The sequence below is a fragment of the Lepidochelys kempii genome, chromosome 2 (assembly GCF_965140265.1).
Source record: "Lepidochelys kempii isolate rLepKem1 chromosome 2, rLepKem1.hap2, whole genome shotgun sequence".
In the NCBI taxonomy this organism is placed as follows: domain Eukaryota; kingdom Metazoa; phylum Chordata; order Testudines; family Cheloniidae; genus Lepidochelys; species Lepidochelys kempii.
In genome coordinates this window covers 167,737,485-167,751,046 of record NC_133257.1, presented here as the reverse complement: position 1 = coordinate 167,751,046, position 13,562 = coordinate 167,737,485, and the positions used below count along the sequence as shown (strand labels likewise).

Genomic DNA, 13,562 nt, shown 5'->3' with positions numbered 1-13,562 from the left:
ACACTTATTGTTAGTACTTAAGTCTGTAGGACAAGTCATTGAGAATTCTAAATACCTGCTCATCAGTTATACTTGGACAACAATGCTTTGCTCTTCACTTCTGCTTTTCATTCAAGGTATTAAAAGCCCTTTACAAACATTGACAAAGCCACACACGCATAAAATACCCCTGTGAGGTAGGCACAGTATTAATAGCCCTATTTTGTTCAAGCACCTAGGGTGCAAACTGTCCTTATTTTTTTAGGAATCAGTTAATTAAATTAATCTTTAGCTTAGGGAAAGGTGAGGCATAAAGTTGTCAAATGACTAGCTCACAGTCATGCAGTGAGTTAGGTACAGAGACCCACATCTTCTGCCTCTCAGTCCCAGCCTCTGCTTCAGGAACATACTAAAGCATATGTTTAAGTCAATCCCGATTTAGCAATGCACTTTGGTAAGTGCTTAGCTTTAAGCACGTCAGGTCCATTGACTTCAGAGACACTTAAGCATGTACCTAAGTGCTTGCCTAAATCAAGACCCCCAATGAAAAAGTACAATATGCTATTGTATTACATGCACTTTTTTAATTAGTCACATGCCATGTCTATGTTTCCTAACATTTATATTTATGAGGAAAGGAAACGTTTTCAGTGAAGTCCTGGTTGCCTGTTCCAATGCAGTGGCAATTTACACTGCATACAGGGCTAGACTATGTGAAAAAAGACTCCTATTATTACTACCTCATCCTTCCTCCCCATATTTGTTTACTTCATTAACTTGTTGCTTCTTGCGATGATCAAGATTGTAAATTCTTTAGGGCAATGACTGTCTCTTTACCAGATGTTTGTATAGTGCCTAGGACAATGGGGCTCTCATCCCTGTTTGGGCCCCTTCAGCACTGGTGTCAAGGTTCCTTCCCCACTCTGAACGCTAGGGTACAGATGTGAGGACCTGCATGAAAAACCTCCTAAGTTTATCTTTACCAGCTTAGGTCAAAACTTCCCCAAGGTACAAAATATTCCACCCTTTGTCCTTGGATTGGCCGCTACCACCACCAAACAAATACTGGTTACTGGGGAAGAGCTGTTTGGAAACATCTTTCCCCCCAAAATACTTCCCAAAACCTTGCACCCCACTTTACAGGTGAGAGGAGCTTTCCCCTGGCCAGGAGGGATTTCAAAGGGATTTCAAATAAAGGGACTTCCCTTTATATTTATGACAACTGGTAAACTCCGTTCATTGACCTAGTGGAAGACCAGTTGGCTCTCAGATGAGTAACAAGGCAATTTGATAACACTCTTTTCCTTTTACATCTCAATGGCTATTTTAATTTAACAGTTGCAAGGCGGGTAGTGAAGAGTAAGGCAACTGGTGATGGGAAACTAATTGTATGTTGCTGTAAGGGGCAGCGTCTAACGATCTACCAGTAACCCCTTTCATAAGCTGTGAAGTAGAAAGCAATCAATGATTAAGTCCTTGTTCTAATGATTATACGCCTTATTATTTCATCTGTATTTAATTAGGAGGATTTGAATTGTGGTAGCACATGTGGTATTCACAATAGAGTATAAAGTTATTTCCTTCTAACACTGCCATTAGGATCTGACCTATATCTTCGGTTGCCAGGCAGGCTAGTACAATTTCCCTGGTGTGAGGAAGCAAATCACACACAATTATAATTACTGACAAAATAAAGACTGTCCTCTTTGAGGTGTACGTAATTGCTACAGGGTTATTAAGAGTAATTGCACACAAATTGATATTTTTTGCAAATCATGTAAATTCCTGAGTGATAGATGAATGACATTTAAAGCATCACCTTGTTTTCCTTTCAAGCCATGGCTGAAATTTTCCAACTGGGGTAAACACAGGTAGGCACCTACACCCATAATTAGGCACCTAAATAAAAGTAGCATGGTTTTCAGAAGTGCTGATCTCCTATAAATCCCACTGAAGTCAATGGGAGCATCAGCCTGTGGCTGCTCGGCAGCTTTGAAAATCATGCCACTTCTACTTAGGTGCCTAAATATGCATTCAACAGCTCCACTTTAGGCACCTGAATTTGAAAAATGTGGCTCTTATTTCTGGAAAAGGGCTGGCAAATAAGGATAGGACACAGAGCAATTTATCTCCAAACTGCCGGTTCAAATCTGGATCAGATTGGTAATGACCAAGAGACATCATATGAGGACCTATGTGGAGTATTCTGTTGAGTTATTATGTCCATATCAGAAAAAAATACCACTGCAGTTGGTAGTTTTATTGGCAGACTAAGGAGAGGGAAAGGCATAAAGACTGAACTGCCCTCACCCTTAGGTGGAACATCCAGGTCAAGTAGGAAACACTTTGGTGGGCAATGTTAAGCAGGGCTTGCATTTCTCCTGCTGTCACTCTACCTGGGGAGACTAGAAGACTTCGGATTCCAGTGCTGTCAATTTCACAATTTTCATGACAGCTAATATTCAGTTTAACCACTGACCACTCTCCCTACAATGTGCATGATAATCAAGGTGGGCCATTTCAGAAGTCACCTACTACAGGACAGGCCTAACAAAGAAAATAACAGAACGCCACTAGCTGTCACCTTCAGCCCCCAACTAAAACCCCTCCAACGCATTATTAAGGATCTACAACCTATCCTGAAGGATGACCCTACACTCTCACAAATCTTGGGAGACAGGCCAGTCCTTGCCTACAGACAGCCCCCCAACCTGAAGCAAATACTCACCCACAACCACATACCACACAACAGAACCACTAACCCAGGAACCTATCCTTGCAACAAAGCCCATTGCCAACTGTGCCCACATATCTATTCAGGGGACACCATCAAAGGGCCTAATAACATCAGCCACACTATCAGAGGCTCGTTCACCTGCACATCCACCAATGTGATATATGCCATCATGTGCCAGCAATGCCCCTCTGCCATGTACATTGGTCAAACTGGACAATCTCTACGTAAAAGAATAAATGGACACAAATCAGATGTCAAGAATTATAACATTCATAAACCAGTCGGAGAATACTTCAATCTCTCTGGTCACGCAATCACAGACATGAAGGTCGCTATCTTACAACAAAAAAACTTCAAATCCAGACTCCAGTGAGAAACTGCTGAATTGGAATTCATTTGCAAATTGGATACTATTAATTTAGGCTTAAATAGAGACTGGGAGTGGCTAAGTCATTATGCAAGGTAGCCTATTTCCCCTTGTTTTTTCCTAACCCCCCCCCCCCCTGGACGTTCTGGTTAAACTTGGATTTATGCTGGAAATGGCCCACCTTGATTATCATGCACATTGTAAGGAGAGTGGTCAGTTTGGATGAGCTATTGCCAGCAGGAGAGTGAGTTTGTGTGTGTGTGTGTGGGGGGGGGGTTGAGAAAACCTGGATTTGTGCTGGAAATAGCCCACCTTGATTATCATACACATTTTAAAGAGAGTGATCACTTTGGATGGGCTATCACCAGCAGGAGAGTGAGTTTGTGGGGGGTGGGGAGGCAGAGGGTGAGAAAACCTGGATTTGTGCTGGAAATGGCCCAACTTGATGATCACTTTAGATAAGCTATTACCAGCAGGAGAGTGGGGTGGGAGGGGGTATTGTTTCATGGTCTCTGTGTATATAATGTTTTCTGTAGTTTCCATGGTATGCATCCGATGAAGTGAGCTGTAGCTCACGAAAGCTCATGCTCAAATAAATTGGTTAGTCTCTAAGGTGCCACAAGTCCTCCTTTTCTTTTTGGGGTAGAAAAGTTTACTTTGTTCTCTATCTCCTAGAATTACCTCATTTAAATTAGAATGAGATGTTTGGGGTTGGGAAATCCCAGGGCCTGGCACCAAAGCCTAATGTTGATGCAACAAGAAAATTTCTTAACATTGTATTATTTCATATAACAGGTAATACACACTGTCCCCCTAGTAGTTTGAAGTAGTTTGAAATCACACGCCATTATAATGGACAAGTGAAGGGCCCTGTTTTTGACAGATGTAATTGTTAAATGTGCAATTGAAAAATATCATTTAATTAAATTACTTATTTTAAACTGTATCTAACTAGGGCAAACTCCTCCTAATGTAGCAATTTCACTTTGAAAAATGTGCTCCCCTTTCCTTACACAGTGCAGAGATAAAATAGGCCTAATTACATGGGGAAGGAGGGATACACAAAAGGGAAAGGCAGCGACTAGGGCAGCACCGCTCAGTTTGTGCAGTTGTCCCTAGCAACTTCGTGGTTGCTACCCAGAGGCTCATGTCCTTGTGGCCGAAGGGGTCATATTCAGCAGAAATGGAAGGAGTCAGGAGAACAGCCATACTACAGAGTAAGTTCCAATTCCAGGGCAGGGAAAGTTACTATGCAACTTGTACCATTAATCAGTGGTACCGTACACAACTGTAATTGCCCCTGCACAGTTCTAACCAATTGTGGGGGTTGGAGGGAGGGGGGTGGGGGCAGCTGGTGATCGGACAGAAGCCATTCTGCAATTACTGGATATGTGCCAAGAGCAACATTAACCCATCAAGATAGCCTATGCATGGGCTAAGAGCTGCAAGGTCTTCACTGGCATTTTACAAAGATGCCAGGTCTGCACAAGATTTGTAGGCTTCACTTATCCTCTGTCATGGGATGACTGGACCTTTAAGATTTAATGGGGCAAGCCCCACCTGTGACTCATTCAGCGCTCCTCCCCAAGTGGGGAAAATTAGTGTAGCCACATGACAGGTAGGTCACATGGTTAAATCAGAGCAGGCCTGGAGATAAAAGAGAAGCTTCCAGAGATGCAAATGGCCCTACCTGGGAGTAAAGGACGGAGCTGAAAGGGGCCAGCTTGAAGAAGCTGATCAAGGACTGCAGCCAGCCTGAGTTATCAGGGCAGACGCTGACGGAGTGCTCTGTGACTCCTGAGTCAAGGGGAGCTAGGGCTGGACTTGAGGGTCAAAAGAACAGTTTGATTGATATGCCTTAAGAGACTCAATAAATGAGACTCCATATAAAGGGGTGTGTGTGTCTTGCTGCAAATATTCTGGTATTATCATGATGCAGCTTCATAAGACTGTTTTCCATCAACCACCTTCATATCAGATAAAATTTACTTCATTTACTTCTGCATCCTTGGAGAATGCAGCTACCATCTTGTCACTTTATGAAGCCCTGCATTACAGATCAATCACTATCTTTTCTCACTATATTGTTTAAAAAAGTGCCTCACAATACTTAAACTTCAAATATATACAGAATTTTTTAGATTATTATACAAGTTTTCTTTCTGGAAAAGCACAAATAAACAGGAGAAAGATCTCTCTGCACAGAGTCCTCATTCCTGTGAATGGAATGAGCTGCATAAACACAAGTTAAAACACTTTATTTTTAAGAAGATTATTAATTTATGTGGGTTTATGGCTAGAGCTGGTCAAAAATTTTCCTGTGGGAAACTCATATTTTGAAATTTTGCTTCCATCTGGAATTGGGCAAAAAAACAAAATAATTAATTGTTTTGCAGAACAGAAAGTTGTGAACATTTAAAAATGTTGAATGATTTAAATAGGGATTAGGTGCTTAACTCTGTTTAGGCACTTTTGAAAATCTGACTAGGCACTTATCTGCCTTCTAGGCATCTAAATATGTTTGAAAATCTGATCCTAGTCCCTTTTGGAAATGATATTTAGATTTTCTTAAAAGTTTTATCCCTAACCTTTCAGTGAGTTTTGCAATAAAAAAAAAGTGTGGATAAAACAAAGATCTTATTCAAATGCAAAATTACCAGATTCCTGATGGGAATGCTGCAGGTAAAGAGGATCTAATTTAAAGGCATTTGTTAAATCTAATCTCTTCTTCACCCTGCACAAAAAGACCAACATGGATTAGATTATCACAGCATTGTCTCACCTAGGAAAAAAGACAATTAAATGGTGATTAGGTCAGGAAATCAGATAAGGAAAATCAGTGTCAGTCACATATTTCCAATGTACTGTCTATTCCTTATTTAGGGCCCAATCCTGCAAACCTTTATTTGCTACTATGGCACCGCTCACACAGTGGTAAGCATGAAGCCCTGAAGTTAGGGTCTGCAGCAATGAACTCTTACTGCATATTTAAAAAAAACAGACAGGAAACAAACACACCCAAAGTCTTTCCACAGGGAAAACAGGCACTCACACCAGAACATGTGAGCTAGTTAAGACAACAGTAAAATTAGTGGTGAACGCAAGGTTTCCAGCTATATGTTGAAGCAATTGCAATGTGAGAGGTACCATGGCTTTGAAGGCTTGATATAATGTAATGATCTCTGAAAGACAAGCTCCATTGAGTGTAAAACTAGTGGGCAGTGTAGCTGGAATAACTTTCAAAAGCAAATATTTTTTTCTTGTAAAGGGAAGAAGCTACATCATATTGATTGGTAATAATAAATATTTTGATGGCATAATCTTTATTTGTAGAGGGAGTCACTCATACACAACAAGTAATGGGCATTATACATAAAATGAGATTAGATACCCCAAAGGTAGAGACTATTTGTCATCATATTAGGCATGTAAATATTTGATAAAATAACTAAGAACATTAGTATGGGACAGTGAAGAGAAAATGGTCAACAAATCCTATTTCTTGTACAATATTCTGCATGTTTTTTTCTAATTGGAATTATTTGTAAATTTCTACCTAAATATCTAATTTTCCAATATCTTACTCTTTGTATGCACGTAAGAATATGTCAAATACACACACACTCTATATACGCTCAATATCATGTTCCAAAAGATAACATTCATTCCTTATATTTACGGAGATAAGCAGGTGCATAATTTTAAGCGCATGAGCAGCAGTTGACATCAATGGGACTTGTGCACAAAGTTACATGCCTGCTTAATTATTTGCCTGGGCCAAGTGGGGTCAGGAGGAAACTGCTACCATACTATGGAGGTATGAAGTAATGAATCATTAGAATTAGAGATCGACCCCTTCTTTTGCAACATCCAGTATTGATCAATGCCAGAGAAAGGAAATCTGATTAAACATTTGCTATGGTGTGGCAATTTTTTCAAAAGGTGCTAAATGTTTTCAACTCCCACTCCTACTAGCTCATAGTTGAATATTTAAACTATTAGAAACAATGGTGTTGGTGAGCCCTGCAAGTACTAAACGGATGTTATTGTTTTAAAGGGGATATGGTCTTTCCCAGATAAAAGTCTCAAAGATTCTATCTGACAATAAGAAAATGTCTATTTGAGAGGGCTTTATTTTAAAAAAATCTAAAATCCTAAGAAACAAAGCCAACAGAGCTGCATCTGCACACACCAGGTCTAAATTTTGTCCTGAATAGTTAAGATTCCCCACAATGGATTTTAGCTTCTACCACTGAATACATCTGAGGGTTTAAGTCATGCCCTTACCTTCATCTGTGCATACCACTGTCTGATTTAAGGTCTCTGTACCTGTTTTGGAAAGTTCCTTTGATACCTTATGGGGGTTGAAGCTTTCTTAAAGATCTGAAGTCATGCTAATAGACCCATTAAGATCTAGCTGGCTGAGATTTGCACATTAAAGCTTCATACCCCCAAGTGCACAATAAAAATCCCTCTGAATAGAATAATGAAATCATTATGAAAAGTAGTTACTTATTTTGATTGCACAACTGCAGCTTTTAAAGACCTCAATTATCATGTCAATTTTAATTTATAAAGAAAATAACCAAAGTGATTACTTCTTATTATAGATTAACTCCTTGTAAAATTTTATTTTAAACTATAAAAAACATTTTCCTTTTTAAAAAAAATATGTTCAAAAGCCCCCTGTATGCAGTAAACTCTTCAAGCCTGAAAACTGAAACACTTAAGCCATTTAAAAAAATTGTAAAAGAAAAAATTACTTCTGGGTCAAGATTTTGTTTGCTGAGTATTAACCTGGAGTGGTTTTTTTTCACACTTACATAAAGTAGGAATTTTATCCCTATTTTATTTCAAAACAAATCAGTGTGGTTAACAAGTATCTAAGGCAAAATGACAAGTATTTCCTGTTTAGAGTCTCTGAGGGAGGACCCGTCAACCCCACCACTGGGATACAAAATGTACTTCTCTCTCCGTGTGGCTGCATTAAATTGACCTTATCAAAGGTGCCAACCACTCTTTTCTGTGCAGTTGCAAGCTGCAGTGACTTTTTTGTTTTTAAACAAACATTTATAACCAAAATGTCTCCAATCCCAAACTATATCAGTGCTAGTTTGTGCCACTATTTTATTTATTCAATAAATATTCATTACAACTCTTATTGCTTGCCTAAGATGTTGTAGTAAAAAGAAATGGCAGTGTTTAAATATTGGGTAAAACTTTAAAAAGTGTCTAGGTGACTTAGGTGTCTAGGTTGAAACCTCAGTGGGACTTAGGCTCCTAAATCACATAAATGCTTTTGAAAATTTTACCCATTATTAGACATGTTTGGCTGGGATTTTTGAAGGGTCGTAAAGGAGTTAGGCACTTGGTTCCCATTTCACTTCTTTAGGGCTAGTGAACCTGGCGATTTAGTGTGCTGCAAGCCAGGTTGTGAATCCAGATCACACTGGCTTCCTGCACACTGACTGGCTGTGTGGACCCTGCTATCACACATTAAAAGTTCCTTAGTGCACTTTTGATGCTTTGGAACAGCAGTAGGTCAAAGTGCACTATGGACCTTTTAGTGTATGATAGCAGGGTCTAACTGGCTAGTTAGTGTGTGGCAGGATTGTGAGCTGTAGATCACACCCTGGCTTACTGCACACTAAATTGCCACATAGACAAGCCCTCAGGCTCCTTGAAAATCCCAACCTTTGTGAATATATTCCCATCTAGTATTGCGCCTTTGTACTGGGTGGAATTCCCATTCTTAAGAGAGGTGATGTTTAAACCTGGACTGTGTTTAGGCTGCAGTTCAGGATTTGGCTTGGCCTCAGGCTCCTCTTCAGCAAAGCACTTACGCGTAGACTTACCTTTAAGTACATGTTTAATTCCCTTTTAAATCAATGGGACTTAAGCACATGCTTAAGTGCATTGCTGAAGTGAGGCCCTAATGGCACCAACATCTTGCAATGTATTCCCATGAAGCTTCAGCCCAAAGTGGCAGAAATCTTCCCAGATCTCATGAGATTTTCCTCTATACGGAGTCAAAATCTTATGAGAACAGCTGCTTTTGTGAGATCTTTTATCTGATGGAATCAGAAATGGGTCTCATTGGGATCATTCAGTGTTATTGAGGAGTAAAATGAAGGTATTCTGCTGCTAGTGTTATTGGCCTGGCTGGAGTGGTTTTGCTCTTTTTTGATAACAACAGGATCATTTTATTAATAATAAAAAAATCAGACTAATAAAATAACTACTAATTAATAGTGCATTTAAAGAGAAAGGAAGAGAGGCCCTGATGGCTGCCAGAACTGCCGCAGGAATAGGGAGAAGTGGGTTGAACTAAGCCTGACCCTGCCTGAGCCCAACAGAGGTGGCTCCCACCCTCATGTGGAAGCCCATGAGATGGCAGTTCCATTTCCTACTTCCCCTGGAGGCAGCTCCAGAGACCCAGGTTGGAGGAAAGGAGGGTGCGTGAAATTATGCATGTAAATCCAAATTTTAGGCACCTGACTAAAAGGGGCCTGATTGTCAGAGCTTCTGAGCACCCATTAACTTCAACAGGAACTGCAGGTTTTTACTCGTGTGAAAGTCAGGCTACTTTTATTTAGGGGTCTAAACTAGGATTAATGTGTCTAACTTTAAGCACCCAGGTTTGGACAAGATTTATAGGGACCTTGCTTTGTGGACTGAGAACTAAATAGATATAGTTTATCCATCCACAGTGAATTGCAAACTACCTCAGGGCCTGAGACTATATGCCTCTGGAGTCTAGGAAGAACCCTACCTCATTCCATAGGGTTATGCACAAACCAACACACAAAATGTGAGTTTACTGTTCGAGTGCTGTCTAGAAAGTTGTTCTACATCATAGAATTTGTGTGTCATGATAAACCGCCACCACAAACCCTGGTAAATTCGGTTTAAAAAACTACATTCAAAATGTTAAAGTTGCCAAGTAAAGAATTCAAAATGAAGAGAATCTGGTCTTTACGAAGTTAAGGTTGCCCGGAATTTTGAGTGAATTCTTTTAAGGTTATTTTTTGCAATTGCGCATACACACATATAAACAGATTTTTAAATGTCTGGGCTTTGGCAGAGTAGGGGCAATACAATTCAAAAAATGAGTTTGTAATTGTTTTTATATATTTTTACCTTGGCTTCACAGAATTATGAGGGGAAGGGATTAAGGGGGAGATTTTCCAAGGCACAACTGTAAATGACGCATCTTACTGCTGTTTGTGCCTTTGAAAATCTCCTCTTAAAGGCCTGAGTCTCCTCTGACTTACACCAGTTTTACATTGTTGTAACCCCATAGATTTATGTCCGTGCAAGGAAGAGCAAATTCATACTCTAACAATGTCTAGATATTGCACCACTCAGTAGTTATTTTGTGATTTACACTACTTTCCTTTCAAAGAAACGAAAAGTGTTTGCTCTAACTGCTCATAAATCCAGCTACTGAGTTTCTTATTACTTTTTGTTGCCATAAAAGGCTCGTTAATTTATGAGAACTGAATTGAGAAAGAAAGCCAAGAGTATGATGGTTCATTTCCTCACTTCCATCAGTGGCTTCTTGGACACTTGGTTCTCTGAATCATGAAAGGGAGTTGAATGGGAAGCAAGAAAATGAATTCCGCCCTTCTCCCGTCTAATGTCTACACAGAGACACACATCCCATCATGAGATAATTACACTCTAGGGGCTTTGTTCTAAACCACAAAATACTCTTTATTGAGATGTGACTACCAGTAAGAATGAAGCAGAATCAGAACATGAGAAACAGGGACTGTTTCTGTTCTGCATTTGCACAGCATCTAGTACAGTGGGGGTCCTAGTTCATGATGAGGGTTCCTAGGTGCTACAGTAATGAATAATCATAATAACCTACTGATACCTACCAAAAAGAAGTACATGTGCAGTAGGACACTGATCTGGACAGTTTAGAGTTAGCAACCCTAACCTAATAGCTGAAAAAATCCTATTACATGGTGTTATGTACATTTGTAACTAGGGATGAAGCCATAGGCACATAAGTCTCATGTTTTTACACATTAGTAATGCTGAAGATAAGAGAGAGGGAAAGTATTGATAATTAGGACTGTTCCAAAATTTTCATTTGATTTTTTTAAAATGAAAAATAGCCTTTTTTCCAAAATGAAAATTTTAGTTTTTCAACAAAAAACGGAAAGGCATTCCCCCCCACCACCACCCAGTTTTTGAAAACTGAACTATTTTAAAAAATGATTTTTTTAAAAAAACTTTCTTTTGAAATTTTTCATGGAAAATATTTACCATTTCCTGAGCAGCTCTTTTTGGTAATCAATATAATCAGATGGTGGGTGACTACAAGATGCTGGCAGTACACTTAGTTTTGTTGGGAAACTCTAAGTCCTAGCTATGGGACTATTTGTTATGAGAATTTTTTTATTATTCTGCTTATTATTATTCTCCTTGTGATGATGATTGTTTCCTTTAGGCCATTTTGCTTTGTGTTCCCGATGTACCTGCAGGTTTCTCTGTGGCACCTCTTTGGAACACAAAATGTAGTCTTGCTCCTCACACATGAATAATAAAAATCATTGAAAAACATTTACAAAGGCTTTTTTTGAATCACTTCGCTCTGAATCTACTAAAGTCCAGACTCTATAAACAAAGGCCTTTAAAGTGTGCAGTCAAGACTCAGAGAGACCATATCAAATTAGAGAAAGAAGCTTGGTGTAATGTGCAATTCATTTCTTTAAATGATGGGCACAAAATGGAATAGATCTGAATCCCTGAATTTTCATGTCTAGCTCCAAACTTCAGGGCTCAGACCCATCTCTGGTTTTCTACCCCCTCAGTCAAATAATTTATCATGCTACTATGAATCATTCACTCAGGCAAACACTACACAAAACTCCATATATCTATGTGAAAAAGGGAATAAGTGTTTAGAAAGATTTCAGAGTAGCTGCCGTGTTAGTCTGTATTCGCAAAAAGAAAAGGAGTACTTGTGGCACCTTAGAGACTAACCAATTTATTTGAGCTAAGGTGCCACAAGTACTCCTTTTCTTGTTTAGAAAGAGTGTGCTTCACCATAAAGGTCACTATTTCTGACAACCTTATATATCCTGTATTACTTACCACATAGCAGAGCAGTCAAAATTCACTAGGAGCCATTTGTGAGGGTTAAAGTTAAATGAATCTGCAAACTGACAGGGTTAAAAAAAAGAAGAATTAGAAAAAATATGGGTCAGAGTCCTCAAGTTATAAAAGCACTGTAAATTTTGCCAATTGCACCCAGATTCAGGATAGCACTAAAACAAACTAAATGTTTTCCTGAAAAGTGGCTTTAAAGATAATACCTAATGTAGCTCCATCTAAAGTGAATGAGAATTATATGTGCATGCTGGGTGAAATTTCTCCTGCACAGAGGACCAGCAAAAGGAATATCTACCACGTAAGCCTCATGTAAGCCTTCAGGGGTCAGCAGGACTACATGCTTGCTCAAAATTGTACATATGCTTAAGTACACTTTGCTGAATCAGAGCCATTATGCATACACACAAGGGAGCAGAATTCAGGGTGCTTGGACAACCTAACTTCTGGCATCTCCTAAATCTTGAATGTTTGACTTATGCAATTGATAATGTGCTTTTAATATAGATGTTTTGAACTTTATTTTAATATATATCTTATATAAACATCATCTCAATGTAAACAAAAAAAATCTCATTATAAACAAAAGACATCCCAAGTTTTGGTTTTTAACCCATTTTCTACTCAAGAGTTCCTAGATTTCACTGAGTGAGAAATTAATATTATAAACATACACATATATTTTATATGTGCACGCACACACACACAGGTAATAGATTTTGATCTAGAATTGTGTTTCAGTCCGTCTAAACACAGAATTAAAGGTGGTCAAAAATAATTTTTCCCTAAATTTTTTTCTTTTAGTCAAAGAGTCATTTCTCATCTAAACTAAATTTATACAAAAAAACCCACTTTCAACCAGTTCCACACAGAATGCATGGCTATACATTACATTTTTGACAATATCAACTTCGCACGACATGTATTCAGGATAGAAGCTTCCCATACTGTGAAAGGCATGAAGGACATTTGTGTTGAAAGTTTTCTAGTTTAGGTACTATGGCAGCCATTGATGTTGAATATCAGGGACACAAAGGAGAAGTGGGGATCTTGAAGCACCAGTCGCCACCTAATAGCTATCTTTTCACATTTGTTTCTCATTAACTTCCTCATCTTTGGTGAAAGGGCAGTGGTTGCTCATGTTGGAGAAGTTTTTTATCTTTCTAATATCTGAGGTAGGGAATCTATTCAGAGTTGTTGAATAGTTGCTACACTGACAGATGCTGGCTGTGCAATGGATGTTGATTCATTTCCTACAGGAACCAATAAAAATAATTAATAAAACCCACACAGGAAATTACAGCAAGCTTCATTTGCTGATAAAAAAAGAGAATGAGAGAGAAATGCTTTGTT

At 38.9% G+C, this 13,562-nt stretch overlaps 1 protein-coding gene across 2 annotated transcripts in view; it reads right to left on the bottom strand.

The window, feature by feature from the left end:
• Positions 1-13,562, bottom strand: part of DDC (dopa decarboxylase) — a 116,926-nt gene that overhangs the window by 31,762 nt on the left and 71,602 nt on the right. For both annotated transcript variants that reach the window (XM_073332727.1, XM_073332726.1), the window contains 2 exons: positions 12,195-12,262; positions 5,741-5,817 (listed from right to left, as the gene is read on the bottom strand). In XM_073332727.1, coding sequence (XP_073188828.1) covers positions 5,741-5,817; positions 12,195-12,262 — 145 coding nt within the window. The remainder of the gene's footprint in view (positions 1-5,740; positions 5,818-12,194; positions 12,263-13,562) is intronic.